At 40.9% G+C, this 19,311-nt stretch overlaps 2 protein-coding genes and 3 non-coding genes across 6 annotated transcripts; 1 reads left to right on the top strand and 4 right to left on the bottom strand.

Annotated features, from left to right (window-relative positions):
* Positions 1 to 132: 132 nt before the first annotated feature.
* trnat-ugu (transfer RNA threonine (anticodon UGU)) lies at positions 133 to 205 on the bottom strand. The gene has a single exon. It is a non-coding gene; the product is annotated as a tRNA-Thr (tRNA).
* A 96-nt stretch (positions 206 to 301) lies between these two features.
* Positions 302 to 374, bottom strand: trnaa-agc (transfer RNA alanine (anticodon AGC)). The gene has a single exon. It is a non-coding gene; the product is annotated as a tRNA-Ala (tRNA).
* A 148-nt stretch (positions 375 to 522) lies between these two features.
* trnaa-agc (transfer RNA alanine (anticodon AGC)) lies at positions 523 to 595 on the top strand. The gene has a single exon. It is a non-coding gene; the product is annotated as a tRNA-Ala (tRNA).
* Positions 596 to 1,115: 520 nt separating this feature from the next.
* On the bottom strand, positions 1,116 to 9,980 carry tmem214 (transmembrane protein 214). The gene is made up of 17 exons (XM_058056790.1): positions 9,730 to 9,980; positions 7,383 to 7,576; positions 6,988 to 7,138; positions 6,784 to 6,918; positions 6,462 to 6,544; positions 6,223 to 6,328; positions 5,692 to 5,773; positions 5,445 to 5,546; positions 5,234 to 5,375; positions 5,059 to 5,150; positions 4,938 to 4,986; positions 4,708 to 4,815; positions 4,504 to 4,621; positions 3,533 to 3,629; positions 3,274 to 3,442; positions 2,129 to 2,280; positions 1,116 to 2,042 (listed from the first exon to the last, which is right to left on the bottom strand). Exons 1-17 carry the CDS (start codon positions 9,878 to 9,880, stop codon positions 1,916 to 1,918), a joined length of 2,058 nt encoding a protein of 685 aa, XP_057912773.1. The 5' UTR covers positions 9,881 to 9,980; the 3' UTR covers positions 1,116 to 1,915.
* Positions 9,981 to 11,058: 1,078 nt separating this feature from the next.
* LOC131107563 (microtubule-associated protein RP/EB family member 3-like) lies at positions 11,059 to 18,988 on the bottom strand. 2 transcript variants are annotated; one of them, XM_058057705.1, is made up of 8 exons: positions 18,863 to 18,988; positions 17,043 to 17,101; positions 15,854 to 15,978; positions 15,624 to 15,769; positions 14,617 to 14,776; positions 14,021 to 14,157; positions 12,664 to 12,816; positions 11,059 to 12,227 (listed from the first exon to the last, which is right to left on the bottom strand). In XM_058057705.1, exons 3-8 carry the CDS (start codon positions 15,972 to 15,974, stop codon positions 12,159 to 12,161), a joined length of 786 nt encoding a protein of 261 aa, XP_057913688.1. In that variant the 5' UTR covers positions 15,975 to 15,978; positions 17,043 to 17,101; positions 18,863 to 18,988; the 3' UTR covers positions 11,059 to 12,158. The 2 variants fall into 2 exon arrangements, with proteins under 2 accessions (XP_057913688.1, XP_057913687.1); XM_058057704.1 differs by having other exon boundaries at positions 15,854 to 15,981; positions 18,863 to 18,986.
* Between the last annotated feature and the right edge of the window lie 323 nt (positions 18,989 to 19,311).

Genomic DNA, 19,311 nt, shown 5'->3' with positions numbered 1-19,311 from the left:
TCATTTGTTTAAGCAAGTACTACTGTTTTATTGCGTGGAAAATGTAGCATGATTAATCAATGCTGTTTAAAAAGAATGTCAAATAAAGATTAAAAGTTTAAAAGATTGAAAATTCCAAAAGGTTAACCGGCGAGGCCCCAGCGAGGATCGAACTCGCGACCCCTGGTTTACAAGACCAGTGCTCTAACCACTGAGCTATGGAGCCCGATGCTCCTATTGCTGCAGAAAGCGTAATAGTGTTTACTACTGTACGCGAGGAAGGGATGAAATTTGTAGTCTTCGCTGAGAGGAAAAGAACGGCTGGAGGATGCGGGCATCGATCCCGCTACCTCTCGCATGCTAAGCGAGCGCTCTACCATTTGAGCTAATCCCCCGACGGCATCGATGTCAATGACCCGTAAGCAAAGTTCTGGTGTTCATTCAAAACATTCAATCATCGTGGATGACGACGACACATTGCATCCGTCGCAGCTCTCATATGCTGACTTTATTAAGTTTATGTCGTGTACCAGTCGTGTGAACGGGGGATTAGCTCAAATGGTAGAGCGCTCGCTTAGCATGCGAGAGGTAGCGGGATCGATGCCCGCATCCTCCAACCTTTTCACAATCGGTTTCATACGAAAAATGTGCATAGAACCTTGCAACTACCGCAGGAGACAATAATTTGATATTTAGCAGCTGTCATTACTTGTTACGCGATTGCTGAGAATTTGAGAAAACTACTACACATGCTATTACAAGTAAACGCCTAAGTTAATTATGGTATTCCCTTTCAAAGTCAACAAACACCTACTAGTCCTTTTTTTCAGCACGGCCTGGCACCTGCTCACACTGCCAAAACCATAGGGAAATGTTTTACTGACCATGGTATTGCTTGTGCTCAATTGGCCTGCCAACTCCCCTGACCTGAACGCCATGGAGAATCTGTGGGAGATTGTGAAGACGTAGTTGACACTGTAGCACTACAGTGTACAGTGTTACACTACAGAAAATAATGAACTTTATCATAATAATTTTTTGAGAAGGACTATAGTTGTACTAGTTGGTGCCAGGTTCATCGCAATAGCTGATGCTTGCAAAGCAATTTGTGGACTTGTCAGTATTGGGACACAAAGTATTTATTATAAAGCATTTATTTAGATAAGACATACACCATCCAAATCATCCAAACATCTGGTTCACAGGAGGAATCAGCTGGCGTGAAACAAGGTGACTACCCTCCAGGGCACATACAATAATAATGAGTTCATGTTTGTAGTGCTGCCTTCAAAACCCGATGAGAGTGGAAAAGAAAATGCAGATTGAAATCAGTAGTCAGCAGAAGTCAGCAGAAGTCAGCAGGACCGCATGGAAAGATGAGTCACAATGCATGGTGTTATGTTTTTTTTAGGGGGGGTGCTTTAGGACAGTCGAGTTACCTAGTTGACTTTCACCAAAATCAAGGATGGCTTTACATAGCCAAACATGTAAAACGCACACACACACAAAACACACAACCAACACAGAATGTGATTCTCCTACGTATGGCCAAGTGAGAAGTCTACACAACTTACTTTTGGTCATTTCCCTGCACCTTCAACAGTTTTCACACAACATGTTCCCAATATATTTAATTTAAAAATTATTTATAAATTCTCTTCAATCCATCATAATACTTTTCAACCTCAAAATGGATTTTCACAGTAGAAAACTTAAGGAAAGGAGAAAAAAGGATTGGTAGAAAAAAAATTATATACAACACTGAGCTAATTGAAAAAATCCAACACATAAGACAGAAGGGTCTTCTTGTGGTCAGTGTATGACCCTAAGAGTCCAATCACAGTTTAATGAAAAGGGGAGCAGCTGTAGTGTAAGGCAAGCTCAGACTGGGTTGCTGTGTGTGTGTGTGTGTGTGTATTAAAATGTGACTCGTGTATTACGCTGGTGTCAACAGCTCCTGAGCCCATGTCTTGATGGCAGAGGTGGTATGTTGGAGCAGTTGCCACGTAGAGTTGGTAAAGGACAGAGCGTGCCCTTGGAGACATGATACAGATACTTCACCGCTGTAAAAGAAGAAATCACATAAAAATGGAATTCACTTATCTGAGCTTGATTAGCAGTGAAGTTAAAAACAGAGGGAGACACCGACTTGCAGGAGTCCTGAAGGTTGGTCCATGCAAGCTGCAGCAGGTCAAATATGAACGCCAATGCTGGCAAGATGTAGTTTTGGTGGATGAAGAGGATCAGCTCCTTCAGATAAGCCAACACCTGGAACACACCGTCAGGGGTGTTTGCCCTCACCTGGAAATGACGAACACAATGTTATCTCACAATAGCTTCAGGCGCACATAGGAAGTGGCACATGGAAGGAAGGATAACAGCAAAAATGGTGTCTCAATGTCCATGACGCTGCCTCTGTCCCACCCCTAGCTAGGTAAGCCCATCCCGTGTGTGTGTATGTATATATGATATGTAATGGGACTGTAATGTAACTATGATACATGTAATCTATAAGACTGGACACAAGTCACAAGTATATGTATAACGTGGCTAAAGTCATACAGTTGTATGAATATCGCTCCCTCACTCTAATTTTTCTAACAATGAATAAAAAATGATGGTTGTTTCGTATTCTGCCCACTGTGCGTCAGTAATGACAACACATTGATGAGACAACACCGCATGTAATCAGCCATGGTATGAAAAGTGCTACTCCTATTCGGTGTGGAAGTGGTGGATTCTTCCCCACCCTGTTTGAAAAGAATAAATTTGAGGCTAACTCGTTAGCATGCGATGCAGTGCTCCTGTAGCCTGCCCGTTTGCAATGTGGTGTGAACGTAGAATATTTGGGAGTGTAAAGGTGACTATAGGGTATATGTACTATGTACATCCATACTGTACATACTGTTTATAATCTGTATAATCTGCAATAGCCATATTATAGTCATTTATATCCCTGTACATAACCTCACTGTATTATAGTCATAGCCTGTTATAGTTTGTAGATCTGTCCAATTTTCTGCATTTACTTACTACCAAGGTACTTATAAAATTGCACTTCTGGTTGGATGCTAACTGCATTTTGTTGCCCTGTACCAGTGACATGAGCAATAACAATAAAGTTGAATCTAATCTAATCTAATAGGGGTGTTATTTCATGTCTCCTGGCTCTAATAATCAATTTTTTAACTGTACTGCCTGGACAAACACGGCTCATTAGCATTAAAAAAGGTACAGACCCACACAAAACACCTTTAAACTGTTCACGTTTGGATTATTGACAAGACCTCTCACCCATTCTATGACCAATGGGATGCTTTCTTTGCCCCACAGGATGACCTGAGTAGTTCTCTCAGAGATGATGACAGCTGCAGCTTTGGTCTTCTCCACACCTTGTTCCAATATTGGTCCCAAGACTCGCACACCCTCAGAGTAATAGTAAGGAGTGTTCGTCTCCAACCAGCTGAACACAAAAAAAGAAACAACGTCTATAGATTAGCTGGCTGGATTACAACATGATCAACAAGATCCAAAAGATGGGACTTTGTGGTACCTGAAGCCCTGCTTGGAGTAGACAGTGATTTTGCTCCAAGCCTGCTTAGACACAGATGTCACACCGGAACTGTGGAGATGTTTGGCTGTGACTGAGTCTGTAACACATCAAAAAGGTTAAAACACAAATCAAGATACACTCTAAGCCAGGGGTCTCAAACACGCGGCCCGAAACACTAGTTTGAGGCCCCCGCCTTGATATGAAAGTTTAATGTTAGTGCGGCCCGCGCAAGTTTGATATGGATGCTGTATGGTATCATGTACCCAGAACAAATTATTACGTTTGATTAATGTTCATGTTAAAGGTTAAATAACTGTTAATAGTTATCCTCCCTATCCATGTGGAAGTGGTAAGTTTTTGGCTATTTAAGTTTCAAGGAAATAACTTGAAGGCTACCGTTTAGGTCGCTAGCTCTCTAGTTTGCGAGTTAGCATGTGTCTCAAGACCCTGCAGTTGCGCAATATGTTGTAAATAAAAAGAGTATAAATGTGACTATAGTCGTGTTTTGTCATGTCTACAGGGCTCTAATAATGCTTTGTTCATTTTAATCTGAAAAAAAAAATTGTCTACCCACCAACTATATGTGGTTTCTTAAGTTTTTATTATTTGCCGTTTTATTATTATTATATTTATTTATTACCAATTGATTTTCTTTATTCTTGATTTGTTTATTTATTTTTCATCTTATTTTGTGTAGAAAAATAAAAAGTAAGGTATTTGAGAACAGTGGAATGTTTTATCAGAGCTTTTCTTGTAGAAAATTGGAACCAAAGCGAAGTTTTTTTATTTTTGTTGTTTTTAATAAATGCGTTTTTTTTTGGGGGGGGGGGGGGGGGGGGCGGGGGGGGGGGGGCGACGGACCTGATGCAACCCAGTCTCACCCAGACCCGAGCTCCAGTGGCCCCCAAGTAAATTGAGTTTGAGACCCCTGCTCTAAGCTAAATAAATGCAGATCTCTCTCGTACACGCACCGCTGAAGGAGCCGTGAGATCGGACGTCGTGAGCGATGAAACCGGTGACAAAGACCAACAGGACCATGAGCAGCTTGGACCAGGGGAACCCACGTCCACGCATCTTTACTTGGATACTCTGAAAGGGAAAAAAAACAAACAAAAAACAATCCCAAAATGTTTCAACATAAAAATAATCTAATCCCGTTCCAGCATGTGACCAACCTGACATAAGTCATGGCATTCGTGAAGGTCCTGAGATTGGTTAGTTTCTCTCATCTCATCGTTCGTCACCTTGAAAGACTGAATTGTTTCTTCAAGGTTCTTCCTCAGCTGAACACGAACACGACAAACAAAATGATGCATGAGCGGTCAGGTGTGTAAACATGAGCCTGACAACCCTTTGTTCTCCTGTTTGCTTTATGAAGCATGCCATGCTCGTGGCCGCATCGTACCTTTGGTGGCAGGGTCTTCCAGCAGCTCAATAAATGGTTCAGCAGCAGACTGCGAAGCACAAGATGTGTATCTCATCCTTGCTGTCCATATCAAGGACGCTATTGAACATGCTGGACTCACCTGGACTGGGCTAAGTGTTTTGTATAAAGCTGCCTCCAGACTCCCAAACTCTGTACGTCTACACACAGACACTCTGTCATACTGTTGAGCAGCTGAAAGACACAAAGGGAGTGTGGATGGATATGAGTATGTGCACCGTATCTTGCGTTAACGACAAACGGAGCTGTCCAGTTACCTCCTTCTTCATGTCTTCTGGACAGTTTGGTGTGGCTCTGGACAAGAACGACGGCAGGTACGTGTGTAAGGTGCTCTCGGGTTTGGCTCCGAACGCTAAGGCTTTCAGTCGAGGGTACAGGCGCCTCAGCTGCTCCTGTAAACTACACACAATTTAAGACAAGAATACACATGACGCATATTGTCATCATTGACAATATCATGACATTTACCTTGATGACAGGGCGTTCTTGGGCATGTAGGCAAAATCAAGCAGGGGAAAGAACTCTTTAGGACCCATAATGCCAAACCCCTTAGTCAAATTTGCATGTAGGCTGAAAAAAAGAGCATATAAACCACATATTAGATAAAACACTCTTATGATCTTGAATGTACATAACACATCAACCATAAGTCACTTTTTATGAAATTTTCCAAATGTCAAATATTTGCATTTTGTGTTGTTAGTCAGGCACTTACAGGAGCAGTCTCTCCAGGTAGGCGATGGCATATGAAGACAGCGACCTCACTCCCAGTACAGGAAGCATGATACCGAGCCACACTGAAACACAAGTCAACTTGTTCAAGTAAACGCAATAAAGCCTCCAGGCTAAAAAAAACAAGCCTTTTAAGTGCAAGACGGAATGCGAGGGAGTAGGTCCTCCCATCCCACCATGTTCCGGTCCATCAGAAACAATCATGTTACTATTTCAGTAAGACATTTCCTTAGTTTGGTCATATGGAAGCCTATAGAGGATTGAACTAGAATAGGTGGTATTTTTATCCATTTGGGACATTTGTATCTCAGAATGAGTCCGATAGGGGGTTGCCTTGCAACCAGCCAAGAATATTGCGCCATACAGGACAACTGGCAGGGTTTGAGTGCACTTTCGCTTTAGTAACCCCCAACTGTGGTTATTTCGACACATTACTGTCTAAGTGGAAGACAGGGGAGTCAGTCAACTGCACGGATAATAAATACAAGTGTGTTTTTTAATTCAGGGTGTTTACCTCTTAGTCCCTGACTTAAGTCATAAAATCCAGCCTGGCCCAGAGCCCACATGATGGTCAAACACTTGACAGGATGGTTCTGAACAGACCGCAGCAACTCCAAATACTGAAGAGGAAGGAGAAGACAGTTTAGTGTACAACTCCAATAGAAGACTTTTTATGACAAAAATCCTTTTAAAAAAAAAAAGGAAAAATGGATCACCGTTTAAGTGATCCCTTACGAGATAAACCTGACTCACCGCAGGTAAGTTCTGAGTTGCCAGTTTGGGTTTGTCTTGCAGGACTGCTTGGATGCAAACTCTGTATCCGTGTAGCGGCTCCCCTGAAAATACATGCAAACAGCTGTTAAGTGTTGCGATGAAACAGTAACGTCACCTGATCCAAGATCAGTAGAAACTAAAAGCGACATGGCAAAGTCAAGTCACAGATGACAGACATTCCTGCTGATGTAGTAAATTATGAAGCTGTAGTATTCACACTTGATTAAACGTACTTAATATTTGTCGGATGAAAATATGATCACGGCATAACACTTCTATCAAAACATGTGATCCTGGTTACCTGACTGTCTGTCCAGTTCTCGAAGCATGGTGTAAACACAGTGGTCGAAAAAATCTGGCAGGACATCGCTGCAACGCCCAAAGAGACTTTTGATCACAGTCTTCAGCTCCTTCCCAATAAGGCAGTACGGGTAGTCTGTGGGCAAAAGACAGGAAAGACACTCAATAATCTTGACAGAAACACATCAGCTGTACACAAACCTACCATGAGCATAGCTGCTGAGAGTAGGCTCCGTTTCAGGCGCCGTCAATTTGAGATTGAGGTACCCAGCCAGGTCTTTCACCCACACTGATGGATTTTTGGGGAAGAGCGTCTGACTGTTGGCCAATTGCTGCTTCAGGTCGCTGATGTCCAACTAATGACAGAAGCAGGAAGAGCGGGAAACATCAACACCACACGCTTCCAACAAAGAGCTATTATGCAGCATGTGATAGTGTGCCTCTTTTACGCCTCCAAGCATCTATGACATAAAAATGTTCAAAATGTCGCAACTTTAGCAGTTTTATTTGTTGCAGGGACGAACATCAACTTTAAGCAAAAACAACTGACACACTTAAGTGTATAATAAATATAAAATATATAATATTTGGGTTACTCACAGCTTTGAAGGCCTCCTCTAGAGTTTTGTGGGTCGGGGGGGCGGGTGGACTGCTAGTAGGCGACTTCTTGGCTGGTTTACTTGATGAAGACTTCTTGTTTGGAGGCTCTCCTGGTGGTGGAACCTGCTCTTTGTTCTGTTTCTTTCCAATCTTCTCAAAGGATTCAAACAAAGTCGCCGACATCCTAATAGGCACTGAGGGACACAAAGGCAAGGCTGTGACCAGACTGTTCTCAATTCTAACCGTAAAGTCCAACTGTGGTATTTTTTTTCCCCTCAAATCCTCTCAGTTATGGGATGAAAATGTTGCATTCCCTGCCCCCTGTCTTGCTTGCTCCCTCCCCTCACAGCGCTGTTCTTATCCCTCTCCAGACATAACAGCTTGTGTAATGACACATGCAATTCATACACGACAAAAAAGCTGAATTAAATTAGTTTTTTGTGCTCTGTGCCTAACTTCTGTCCTTTGAGTCTTTATGTAAAGCCTACAGACAACATATTTATAGCGAGTAACTGAATGCGTGTGTCCACGCAGACCAGCCCACTCACTATATCTTGAGTCTGTGTTGACAGGGGGGGCTGCCAGTTGTTCGCTGATCATTTCCCCCACAACATGTTGCTGAGAAACCCCAATCTATATTGGGTCTACACAAGTGTAATTCTCTACTGAATGACTGACTGAATGTATGCGTGTGAATGGTTGTTTGTCTATATGTGCCCTGTGATTGGCTGGCCACCAGTCCAGGGTGTACCCCGCCTCTCGCCCAAAGACTGCTGGGATAGGCTCCAGCAACCCCCGCGACCCTCATGAGGATAAGCGGTAGAAAATGAATAAAGATCAGAAGATTACAAAATGTGGGCTGCACGCCGGACGAGTGGTTAGCGCGCAGACCGGAGTTCAATTCCACCCTCGGCCATCTCTTTGTGGAGTTTGCATGTTCTCGCCGTGCATGCGTGGGTTTTCTCCGGGGACTCCGGTTTCCTCCCACATTCCAAAACTCTCGCCCAAAGACAGCTGGGATAGGCTCCAGCACCCCCGTGACCCTCATGAAGATAAGCGGTAGAAAATGAATGAATCACAAAATGTGGCTAAAGATTGTACTCGGGGGGTCACAATTTTAATTACTTTAGACTTGACTGACTCCGGTTTCCTCCCACATTTCAAAAACATGCTAAATTGTCCAAATTGTCCAAATCCAAATCCAAATTGTCCATAGCTATGAATGTGAGTGTGAATGGTTGTTTGTCTATATGTGCCCTGTGATTGGCTGGCGACCAGTCCAGGTTGTACGATACCTCTCGCCCGAAGACAGCTGGGATAGGCTCCAGCACCCCCTGCAACCCTCGTGAGGAAAAAGCGGTAGAAAATGAATGAATGGACTTGACTGGTCCCACCCTGACTTGCACCCATTTACTTCAGACTAGCTGCCACTTCTGGTACTTCCACTGTAAATCCAGCCTGATTTTCCTTGCTAGTGTGTTCCTCTCGACTAGAACTTTGGTCCGATTGATTATATGATAAAACGAGTGTCAAGAGTGAGTTCTCTGCTAATTCTTTTTACAGTCATACAACTAAACAACATGCTCATGCTCCAACTGCTTATGTTAATTAATGACCTAAGCCATGCAAAACAATCAACACCAGCACTTTAATCTTACTTGCTGAGGTAATTACATGACATAAACACAGTGCAACAAAGTTGTGGTGGTTGGATGTGGACATTCTTATTATATACTGTATGTTTGGTAGTCCAGTATGACTATTGGGCCATATAACTCAGCCCTTATATTTTAGCTGATTGAAGCTGATTAATACAGGCAGATTTGTATGAATAACAAGACTACAAACACAATATCCGCTTCCCATCGCATCAATATATCCTAGATATGTAAGTGCATTATTTTTGATTAAATTAGATTTAATGCCAACTCTCCATCGTGGGTGCCAATGCCAACGCATGCTTTACAAGTGATGACGTTGCCTCTGTTGACACCGCGACAAAGCTAACTAAGTCGAAACGTGAAATTAATTAAGTTAATATACAGTTCAGTAGGTGTTATTTTATAGTAAAATTCGTTTTGGAAACTGTTATTTTAAGTAAAGTAGAGCCATTCGTTTTCGAACATAAACATATTCGGGAGGCAGTACAGCAAGATGCTAAGCTAGCATTGAGCTATCTGTCAAACAGCCTTATTTAACAGCTGGCTAATTACAGTAATTGTCAAATGTTTATATTTAGGTTGTTTTAAGGTTTATACATATATATAAATACAAGATTTAAAAAATCAATTTTATTTTAGAAGTAGAAGGGGACAAGCCAGAGTGATAGTGGGCCGTGTTCACTTACGTCTGGATGGCTGGTTAGACTCCCCGAGAGCTTTCCGGTTCGCCGAGTTGCTTTTCTTGTCGGTTGTGATTTTAGCAGCAACCGAGCTGCCGCTTTTCTTGCCCTTCTTCACCACCTCCCATTTGCCAACAGAACCATTACTCGAAGCCATAACGCCCGTCAAAAAATCAAGTCGGTTAGTTGACAGTCCTCTTCGCACCCTCTTGAATGAAGGAAGCTAACAAGCAAAAGAGGAGGGCTCATCATTTGTACGTCAACGTGCCACGTCTCATTGCGCGTGTGACGTAATGACGTCGCTGCCGTGGCTTCTGTGACGTCTTCATTGAGATGTATATTCCGCGATATGATAGTCCGCGATAAGTCAATGTGGATTCAGAAAAGTTTTGTTTGTATCTAGAATACAATATTAATAATTGGAATATTGTAGTTATAGAAAACCTGTTTACGATTATCTAAATGTGGTTTTTAACACGATTTGAGCACAAATAACATCCATATAGTAGATATAATCAGAGAAAATAATACATAAATATAATACTCACACATTATTCATTTTCTACCGCTTTTTCCTCACAAGGGTCGCGGGGGTTGCTGGAGCCTATCCCAGCTCTCTTCGGGCGAGAGGCGGGGTACACCCTGGACTGGTGGCCAGCCAGTCACAGGGCACATATAGACAAACAACCATTCACACTCACATTCATACCTATGGACAATTTGGAGTCACCAACTAACCTAGCATGTTTTTGGAATGTGGGAGGAAACCGGAGTACCTGGAGAAAACCCACGCATGCATGGTGAGAACATGCAAACTCCACACAGAGATGCCCGAGGGTGGAATTGAACCCTGATCTCCTAGCTGTGAGGTCTGCACGTTAACCACTAGACCGACGTACTCACACATTAGTAGTTCATTTTTTTCTCGACAGCATACTTCCAGCCTAATATAGTATACAAAATAATGTATACACAATCACAATTAGAATGCTTCTTCTGCCTTGTAATTGCATTTAAATGCTTAATTTAGTGCAATTTGCTTAAATATGCATATTTTGTGTCATTTACATTTTGGTCATTTCCTGTGCGGACAGAAAGGAAGGTTAAAAAATATTAAAATAGAAGTTAAAATACTGACACTACACATAACAAATAAGAAAACACAAAGGATGTTTACTTCAAGTGGCATCAAGTCTATGTGAGTTGTGTCTTTAATTGTTATACCTTATTTTCCTCTGGTCCTCCATTGAACTTGTACATTTTGCAGTTGGTGCTCCAAGTGCCCTAAATTAGTAATTGCTCAATGTGACATCAAGAAAGGAAATGACAGATGGGTGCGTTTCTTGAACCTCAGAGCTTTATTTCATTCCAGCAGTAAGTCCAAAAGAAGGTCCAACTAATTTGGACCACTCTGCCAGGCTGTCAGTGTCAACACACCACAATGTGGCATTTTAGTGCTATGTATATGCAGTACATGGAAAAAGTCAAATTAAATAACAAAACAAATAGCAGCTAAAAATCGCTACAGTCAAACATTAGTAATTTAGTTTCTTTCACTCGTTGTATGTTTTGTCTTCATGAATGAAATAAAAAGTTGATATTTGTCTATTAAATAAATCCATGACAACTCTGACTTGGCCTTTTTTTTAAAGGTAATCAATGCAGATTAAAAACAACAAAAAGTAATATAAAATTGCATCTTTTCCTATGTTTGTGGCTGCAGCCAATCACTGCTGGTTGGCATTTAGGATCACATGACAGGGTTTCTTTCGCTACATTTAGTGCAAGACTTTCCATCCAACCACTTTTTTCCCCCCATGAAAGTGATTAAGCTGATTTATAAAAAAGAAAAATAAATAAAGTCATAAATACATCATGTTTCATAAAGAAGCTGTAGATTTTTTTTTTAACTTGACATGACAACCTGTACAAGTAAGCAGGTCTTGGATATGTCTGCAGGCTCGCCGTTCGCGTTCCGCTATGCAGAGCCTGGCTTACTGTGTAATCTCACCTTGCGAAATGATGAGCATCCTAGCAACGTTTGCACAGAGAGCGTTTACGCTCTGCAGTGATGACGCCAATGAAAATGCACGGTGGAAAGAAAGCAACCTGCGTCTTCAGACAACACTGTTGGCTCCGGGCTGTCAGTGGTGTAATCTCATTACTCTGAAAAAACACAGCTGCCACCAAATGTAGTACAAACGGTCTTGTTGGCTGGTTTAACGTTTTGTTTTTTGTTTTTTTTGCACGCTACACTTTTAACGTGACATGATAATAAAAGAGCTGTAATCAAAATGACAGGGAAGAGTAATAGGGGAGCGGGAGGGGACCTCGTATCAAAAAATGAATGAAAAATGATGGGGAAGGGTGTAAAATACACACTTGATGTGGTTATGGTGATGACGGTTAAATTAGTTACAGGCAAGGGGAGGAGCTCAGAACTCGTCCTGATCCCCCTGTGCTCCTTCATCAACCTCGTCATCCTCTGGTGGTGCAAAGCCCTCCTGTAAAAACAAAACAGGGTTCTCATGTTTACTCCCCTTTGGAAACTGAATTTTGTGGAGCCTATTTGTACTATTTGGAAATAAAAATTCAAAACACTGATGAATTTAGCTGGGAGTTAGCTGTTTTTCTCCATTTTTCTCAAGCAGTAGCGCCTCCTCTGGTGTCAAAAGTCCGTGACGTGCAGATCAATACGGAAATATCAGCTCTTTCTGAACGTTGACATGAATATCAGCGTCACCGATATTAAGGAGGCAGTACCTCATCCGTTCATTCTTATCTAATCTTCCAGCCAGCTGACTCTAGCCATCGCCGGTTTACGGGGACAAGCGTTATCAGCTGCAGGTCTCGATGACAAATTCGACTTTGATCTGTGATCGTGGATACAACTGATGTAGAAGGATTGCTTCTCTACATTAAAAGGTGTGTGAGAGTTACCTCCGTAGCATACAGTATGTCCAAGATCTTGTTCAGGACCGGGTTGCTTTCAGTTTCTCTTTCCTGGCAGATGAGTTCAATGTCTCTCAGCTTTCCGAAGTAGAAGTCCCTCTCCTTTTCGAGTCCGTCCAAGGTTAGCTTCATTTCCATCAGCTGTGTACGAGGAGGAGAGGGAACCCATAAAACAAGACGAACGACTAAATATTAGGGGTGTCACAAGGTCTTGCAAGATTAAAATGTGACAAGATTTATTGATCAGAGAATCATTCCCATTCATTTTCTACTGCTTTTTCCTCACGAGGGTTGCTGTAGCCTATCCCAGCTGTCTTCAGGCGAGAGGCGGGGTACACCCTGGACTGGTCGCCAGCCAATCACAGGGCACATATAGACAAACAACCATTCACACTCACATTCATACCTATGGACAATTTGGAGTCGCCAATTAATTTTTTGGAACGTGGGAGGAAACCGGAAAACCCACGCATGCACGCGAAGAACATGCAAGCTCCACACAGAGATGGCCGAGGGTGGAATTGAACTGATCAGAAAATGATGAACAAATAAAATAATTAATCACACAATAAATAAAAATGAATGTAATAATTTAATACAATAATCAGCACCTTGGTGTGTTTCTTCTATAGAACAACAGCATGAATGGAGTAAACCCAATAGGGCTGCCAAAAATAGCACATTAATGGTGGTAATTAACTCACGCAAGAGCATCTGATATTCTGACCTGAACACATGAATTGCAGTGCAATGTCAACGCCAGTCAACGTATATGTACCCCCAACTCACTAACACTAACTTCGCAACAACGCTTCCTCGTTGTCACTAGATGACAGCGAAGTGCATTCAGGGGGCACTCCGAACGTCACAGTAATATCTTCATTAAGCGTTCATAATAACTCTTACTGCGGAAGTACAGTTTGCTGCATTTATATATGCTCAGAAAACCCGGAAAATAAATCACACTCTAAACAGTGGATTGAAATTCCAAAATTGCGTGGTGTCTTTGAACGCAACCCCTCATGGATCCTAATAAGGCTGTGATGCTACTATTAAAGAGATTAAATATGAGGCCAATAGCTGTTCATGTGTGGCATCTTTTAGCATGATGATATAATATCGTGTCCTGTTATTTATCTTTAAGTTCATGAAATACAGTCAAATGGGCATATTTCACACAATGTTGAATATGGTGATTAATCATTATTCATTAATTTGAAAATTGTGATTCATTTGACTTAAATTTTCTAACATTTTCAAACATTTAACAATGTTAAATATAGAACACATGAAGCAAGGATCATGCATTTCATCCAAAATGAAGGCCACCACTGGGTCTAGCTACCTGCTGGTTAAGCTCCATGAGCTCTGAGTCCCCTCCATTGCGGGTCATGGTGGGGTTACGACGGGCTGCTGGCGCATTGATCTGCCTTTGAGGAGGGGGGACACTCTTAGGTCCTGTGGGAGATGTTCTGATGGGACCTGCCAGACACAAAGACACATGGTTAAATATAGCTACACTGTCTGGAGCCAACACACTGTGGGTATAAAGGAGTCAAGATCACACTTTAAAATACTACAAAAATTACATTGTTGGTTACATAGTGGTACATGGTGGTTAAACACACACCTTGTATTAATAAACTCCAAATAAAATGATGATTTAGATGCTTCAACACACACAGATTAACGTCATATTAGAACAAACCATATTAGAGTAAACATGTTGAGTCAGCATGAAGAAAACAAACGCACACACATGCCCGGATGGAGTGGCTGTTACCTGAGCGAGCAGGTCTTTTAACTTTGTGTACAATGGGTTCACCTGTGTTAGAGGTGGGGATGTGGTTGCATCAAGAAATGAACGAAATGAAGCCTCTTTACATATGCACACACACACACACACACACACACAAACGTATGGAATGTCGTTTACTGTACCAGAATTGGGCGGCGGCGGCGTTCCCTCCAGGCTCTGTCGTAAAAGTAGAGGATCGTATTCTTTGCCATCGTAGTTGGCGTCAAAAAACTTCTTAAACCACTGAAGGAACTCAAAGTTGTCCTGGAACTTCCCTTTGACCAGCCTCTCCACGGGAATGATCTGGAACAAAGACACAGAGGAGGGAGACCAATCACAGATGATTCTCTAGCCTAATAGCACACGTTAAACTGACAAGGCTTTTAATACGTTCTATCTTTAGACTCCTAGCCTCTTTTTCGCTGGCTGAGACTATTTTGGGCAAATGAGGCAGAAATGAGAAGATCATTACATCTCTACTTACGTTTCCTATTGCTATTTTGTGGTAGACTAGGGTCCATTGATAGTCCATAAAATGCATATTAAGCTAATGTTATGTATTTTTGGACTCAATTTAGCATTTGCAAGCATAAAAATGGCTAAATGAGGACCACAAGGAGTCAGTAATTGTTTGGGGAAACCACCATTGAGGGAGCCAGAGGAGCCCAGAGCCTGACAGGAGGCTGACATCACTGCAGCACCGGTAGGAATAACCAATGAAATGCTTTGCTGGGACTAAATGCATTAAGAGTATAGGTTAAAACTGTTGTTCATTTAATTGAAACCCATACTTATTGTATATTTCTTTTGAGTGTTAAGTTGCTGTGTGATGAGTTTATTTTTTTAAAGGCTTTTGCCAATGAAAAAAGACCTTTCCTTTCCTCGTGGACTCGCAAAAAGCACAGCATTTAACGATTTGTAAGAGTTCTGAAGTAAAGGAGATGTCACAAGATTAGAACTTAAACAAAAATTAGCTGTACTAAGTTTAAGAAAAAAGTAGCATCTTATAGATTGGAAATGACTAGTATTTATGTTATTTCATGCGTAGAGGTCTCTCATAATGTTAAACGCCGGATTTAGAAGATTGTAACCAGGTTTTCTACGCCGTAACAACGAAATTGATTGAATCTATTGAACTGTGTGTGCTTACCTTGTCCACAGACATCCTCTTAAATGAAGCCTGCAAGACCTTGAAATTGTGGATGTACTCATGTTCCAGTTTGGCATTAAATTTGACTTTCTTCAACAAAATGCACCCTGGAAATAGCATGTCCATGAACTGGCAGTATGCAGCACCTGGAAGGAGAATACATCACAGTGTGAGCCTTATGTTATATATGTTATATGTTATACGTATACAGTATGTGTGCGTGTGTTTACCTGAACAAAGTTGCTCAATCTTTGTGTAGGTGAGCTGTAACGAGTCGTTGACCCACGCCAACATGTCATGGCGACTCAGGTTCTCGTTAGTCATAGAAGTGGAATAGACATTCACCGCCATCCTCCTGCTTCACACAGGAAAGTCAAAGTTGGTACTCAATAATATTGTTGGATGCCCATCAGCGTTCATCACAGTGGCTTGCAAATATATGACAGTCGGAGGATGTTACATCTACATTGCAAGTGAATGACGTTTGAATAATAATAACAAAATACGGAATGTTTATTTATTTATTTTCCCCCCGCAGCCAACGACTGCACTTCATTCCTGCAAGAAACAATTCATCTATAATTGTTATCCATTCTTTTTTCCCTCATAATCGTATGACTTCATTTTATGTAAAATTATAACCTTTCCCCGAGAACAGTAGGACTTTATTCTTAACAGTAGGAGTTTATTCATGTCAAATTATGTTTTATTTCTTATAATTAGTAAGCTTTAATCCACTTTTTCTTAAAATAACATGAACTGATTTTAATAAAATGGTTTCGTCATAATGGTACGACTTGCTTCATGTAAAATTACAACTTTTGGGGGGGTATTTTAGTATCAGTTGTTTGTCTTAGAATTACAACTCTTTTCTTATAATGGTAACACATTATTCTTGGAAAAAATATAAAACTTTTTTTTCATAAGGGTACAATTTTATTGTAATAGTGAGACTTTATTCTTGCAAAAAAATAAATTTGTCTCATAATAGACACATAAACTCATAGACGACATGGTTGTAAAATGGTAAAATGTAAAATGGTTGTAAAATTACAACCATTTCTTATTATCGTGAGACTATTGTAATAATAAAAAAATCATAATAGAATTTATTTTCATAACAGTATCACATAATTCTCATAATAGTACAACTTTATGATTTATTGAGGTGAAAAAAATATGACTTACTTTTTTATTATAACAGTACGCCGCTGTTGTTGTAAAGGTACAACTTTATTTTTTTTCTTAAAATTTCAAATACACATTTATAATTACAACTTCCATCCACACAATTCCATGACTTCATTCTCATAATATGTTCTATTTTTTTCTCTTTTTTTGTTCTTTTCCAATACTCCTTCTCTATCAGCTTCACTGGTGTGAAACAAACAAACAAAAAGATAAAATCATATTGCCTACCTCACTGCGTGTGTGTTGGCGTAAACCGCTTCGAACAAGTCTGGGCTGGACCACAAGACCTGGACACATGAGAAAGGGATCAGTTGCACCATTGTTGCAGACAAGCTGACTGTTATGCTCCATTCTCATCTTCAAGGTAACCGATGCAGGTGCAACCTCATCCACAAAGGAGTTCAAAATAAAAAATCAACAACACGAAAAGCATTTCCCGCGGCCCAAAATAAACAGCAGACAGGATGCCGTGCTGAACAATCACTTCCTGACAGCAGAGCTTCACAAAGGTAAACTGTCCACTCAGCACATGCTGGGACAGCCGACGACAAAAAGAGGTTTGCATCCAATCCAATCATTCACATATAAGACGCTCTTTGTTGCATACAGCATTGAAAAATCACTCTTTCTGTATGCTACTGGCCCCGCCTCCCCCCACTTACACAAAGAGACCATATGGCCGACAAAAGGGCTCACTCCATTCATGACGTTGTTCTATACAAGGAAAACCTGACACGCATGCTAATGTACACAAATTTAGTGACAAAACTCCCTTTCTCTTGTACGACACTGTTACTTGTTACTTATGTTTTATGAAATGCGTTCTACTGTGTAACACCCTCTCATATGTAAATAAGCACAATCACTGCAGTAAATACAAAACGTAATGTTGGCCAAAAACAGTTTATAAAAGTAAATGAATGAATGGGTCAAACATTTTTCAGACCAAAATAAACACTGTAATAATAATATACTACATGATAATAATAATATTTCCTTTAATTTGTCATATTTTGCCTTCTATCTACTTTGTCTATTGATGCTAAAGGGCGGTCCAGCTGTCCTTTGATATTATATATATATATATTTTTTAATATATATATATTTTTTTAAAGAGACCCATGTACATGGCAATGTATTGGGGCCAGCAAAACTGACTTAATTTTCATTTATTGTGTGATTAATTAATTTATTTCTTATCAATATGTCTCAGGCCAGGTGACCACAAGACAGTTTTTTCCTCAAAAAGGACATCCCTATTAATAATAATAAGCATTAAGATTTCTAACAAAAACATGTGTGTGTGTGGCTAAATCATCCCAGAGTGTGTGGCTACTGTTGGCATGCATCATGCATCTGCCTGGTACTCTCTGCAGTTTATTACATTATATGAGGGGAATATGGTCACAGGCTGATTCTGTTAGGCTTAAAGATTAACTGCCCGGTTATGTTCGTGTACCATATTGCTGAAATGATCCACTCAAATCACACGGACGCAATCTTTGTGAAGCTGTCAAAATAACGTGTGGACAATAAACAGTTCATTGAACTTGTCAGTAAGAGGGACGTCCGTATCAGGCTACTGTTGTTAGCATGATATTAACATGTAAGAAGCGTACACAGAAGGAGTCAACGTGATAATAAGCGATTCGTGAATTAATAATAGAGTGCTTTAGTCACAACTAGTCTTTCACGCAGTTGACATTTCAACGCGGCCATGCTAGCACCTTGCTAACTTCTGCTAACGTCGGTTAGGCAACTTGACTTGGCATTTGGCCGCCGTTGTTGATATTTTGGTAGCTTCTCACGATAAAAACGTCCCTTTGTCGGTGAGTATTACACAGAATGTGGACTTGGTCGACCCGAAGTTAACGTCACCCCCTCTGGAGGCCTGAAGGAAAACACACACCACAAAAAGAAAGACGGGTCTATCACCCCAGAGTGGTGGTGCAACATTTCGCCTGTCACTACGACAATATAGACGTGAAATATCTAAAATTACATGTAAATAGGTAGAGTCCGAGTTAGGTAAAGTGAAGAGGACTTACTCAAGGGCGACAAAGTCCCTCACACAAGCCGTGCCGTTGTAGGAGATGATGGGCTTTTCTGTTGCTATACACCGAGACCGCAGCCCACTTAATCTGGTCGCTACTGCGCATGCGCCAAACAGTTGCACTATTTTGTCATTGTAATTGGTGAAACTGGAATACAGCACGGAGCCATGACGGGTCCGGCTTTATAATGACAGAGGTTCACAGTAAGTGATTATGAACCGAAACCACGTGACACCACAGTTTTGTTACTTTTTCTTTAGAAATATCACAGTATTTGTCATCGATTTGTATAATCACGTTATGACCGTTAATAATGACTCAATATACAGGAGATGTTACACTAGAGCACTATAAACAGAGCCGCTTTAATTATTATTGTATAAGTATGGGGAAATATATTATTTTTTTTCATGGGCTTAGAATTCATGGGAGAAGAAAATAAC

This window comes from Doryrhamphus excisus, chromosome 19, assembly GCF_030265055.1.
Source record: "Doryrhamphus excisus isolate RoL2022-K1 chromosome 19, RoL_Dexc_1.0, whole genome shotgun sequence".
Lineage (NCBI taxonomy): Eukaryota > Metazoa > Chordata > Actinopteri > Syngnathiformes > Syngnathidae > Doryrhamphus > Doryrhamphus excisus.
Note: the sequence above shows the minus strand (reverse complement) of the source record. Positions and strands in the feature narration are given on the sequence as shown.

Excerpts from the sequence above, each read along its gene's own strand:
- tmem214 (XM_058056790.1), bottom strand. The coding sequence starts at position 9,880 with ATGGCTTCGAGTAATGGTTCTGTTGGCAAATGGGAGGTGGTGAAGAAG. Across the intron at positions 6,329-6,461 it reads CAACTCAGAACTTACCTGCG|TATTTGGAGTTGCTGCGGTC; the intron begins GTGAGTCAGGTT and ends CTTCCTCTTCAG. Across the intron at positions 5,547-5,691 it reads TACCTGGAGAGACTGCTCCT|CCTACATGCAAATTTGACTA; the intron begins GTAAGTGCCTGA and ends TCTTTTTTTCAG.
- LOC131107563 (XM_058057705.1), bottom strand. The coding sequence starts at position 15,974 with ATGGCGGTGAATGTCTATTCCACTTCTATGACTAACGAGAACCTGAGT. Across the intron at positions 15,770-15,853 it reads GATTGAGCAACTTTGTTCAG|GTGCTGCATACTGCCAGTTC; the intron begins GTAAACACACGC and ends TTCTCCTTCCAG. Across the intron at positions 14,777-15,623 it reads AGAGGATGTCTGTGGACAAG|ATCATTCCCGTGGAGAGGCT; the intron begins GTAAGCACACAC and ends TCTTTGTTCCAG.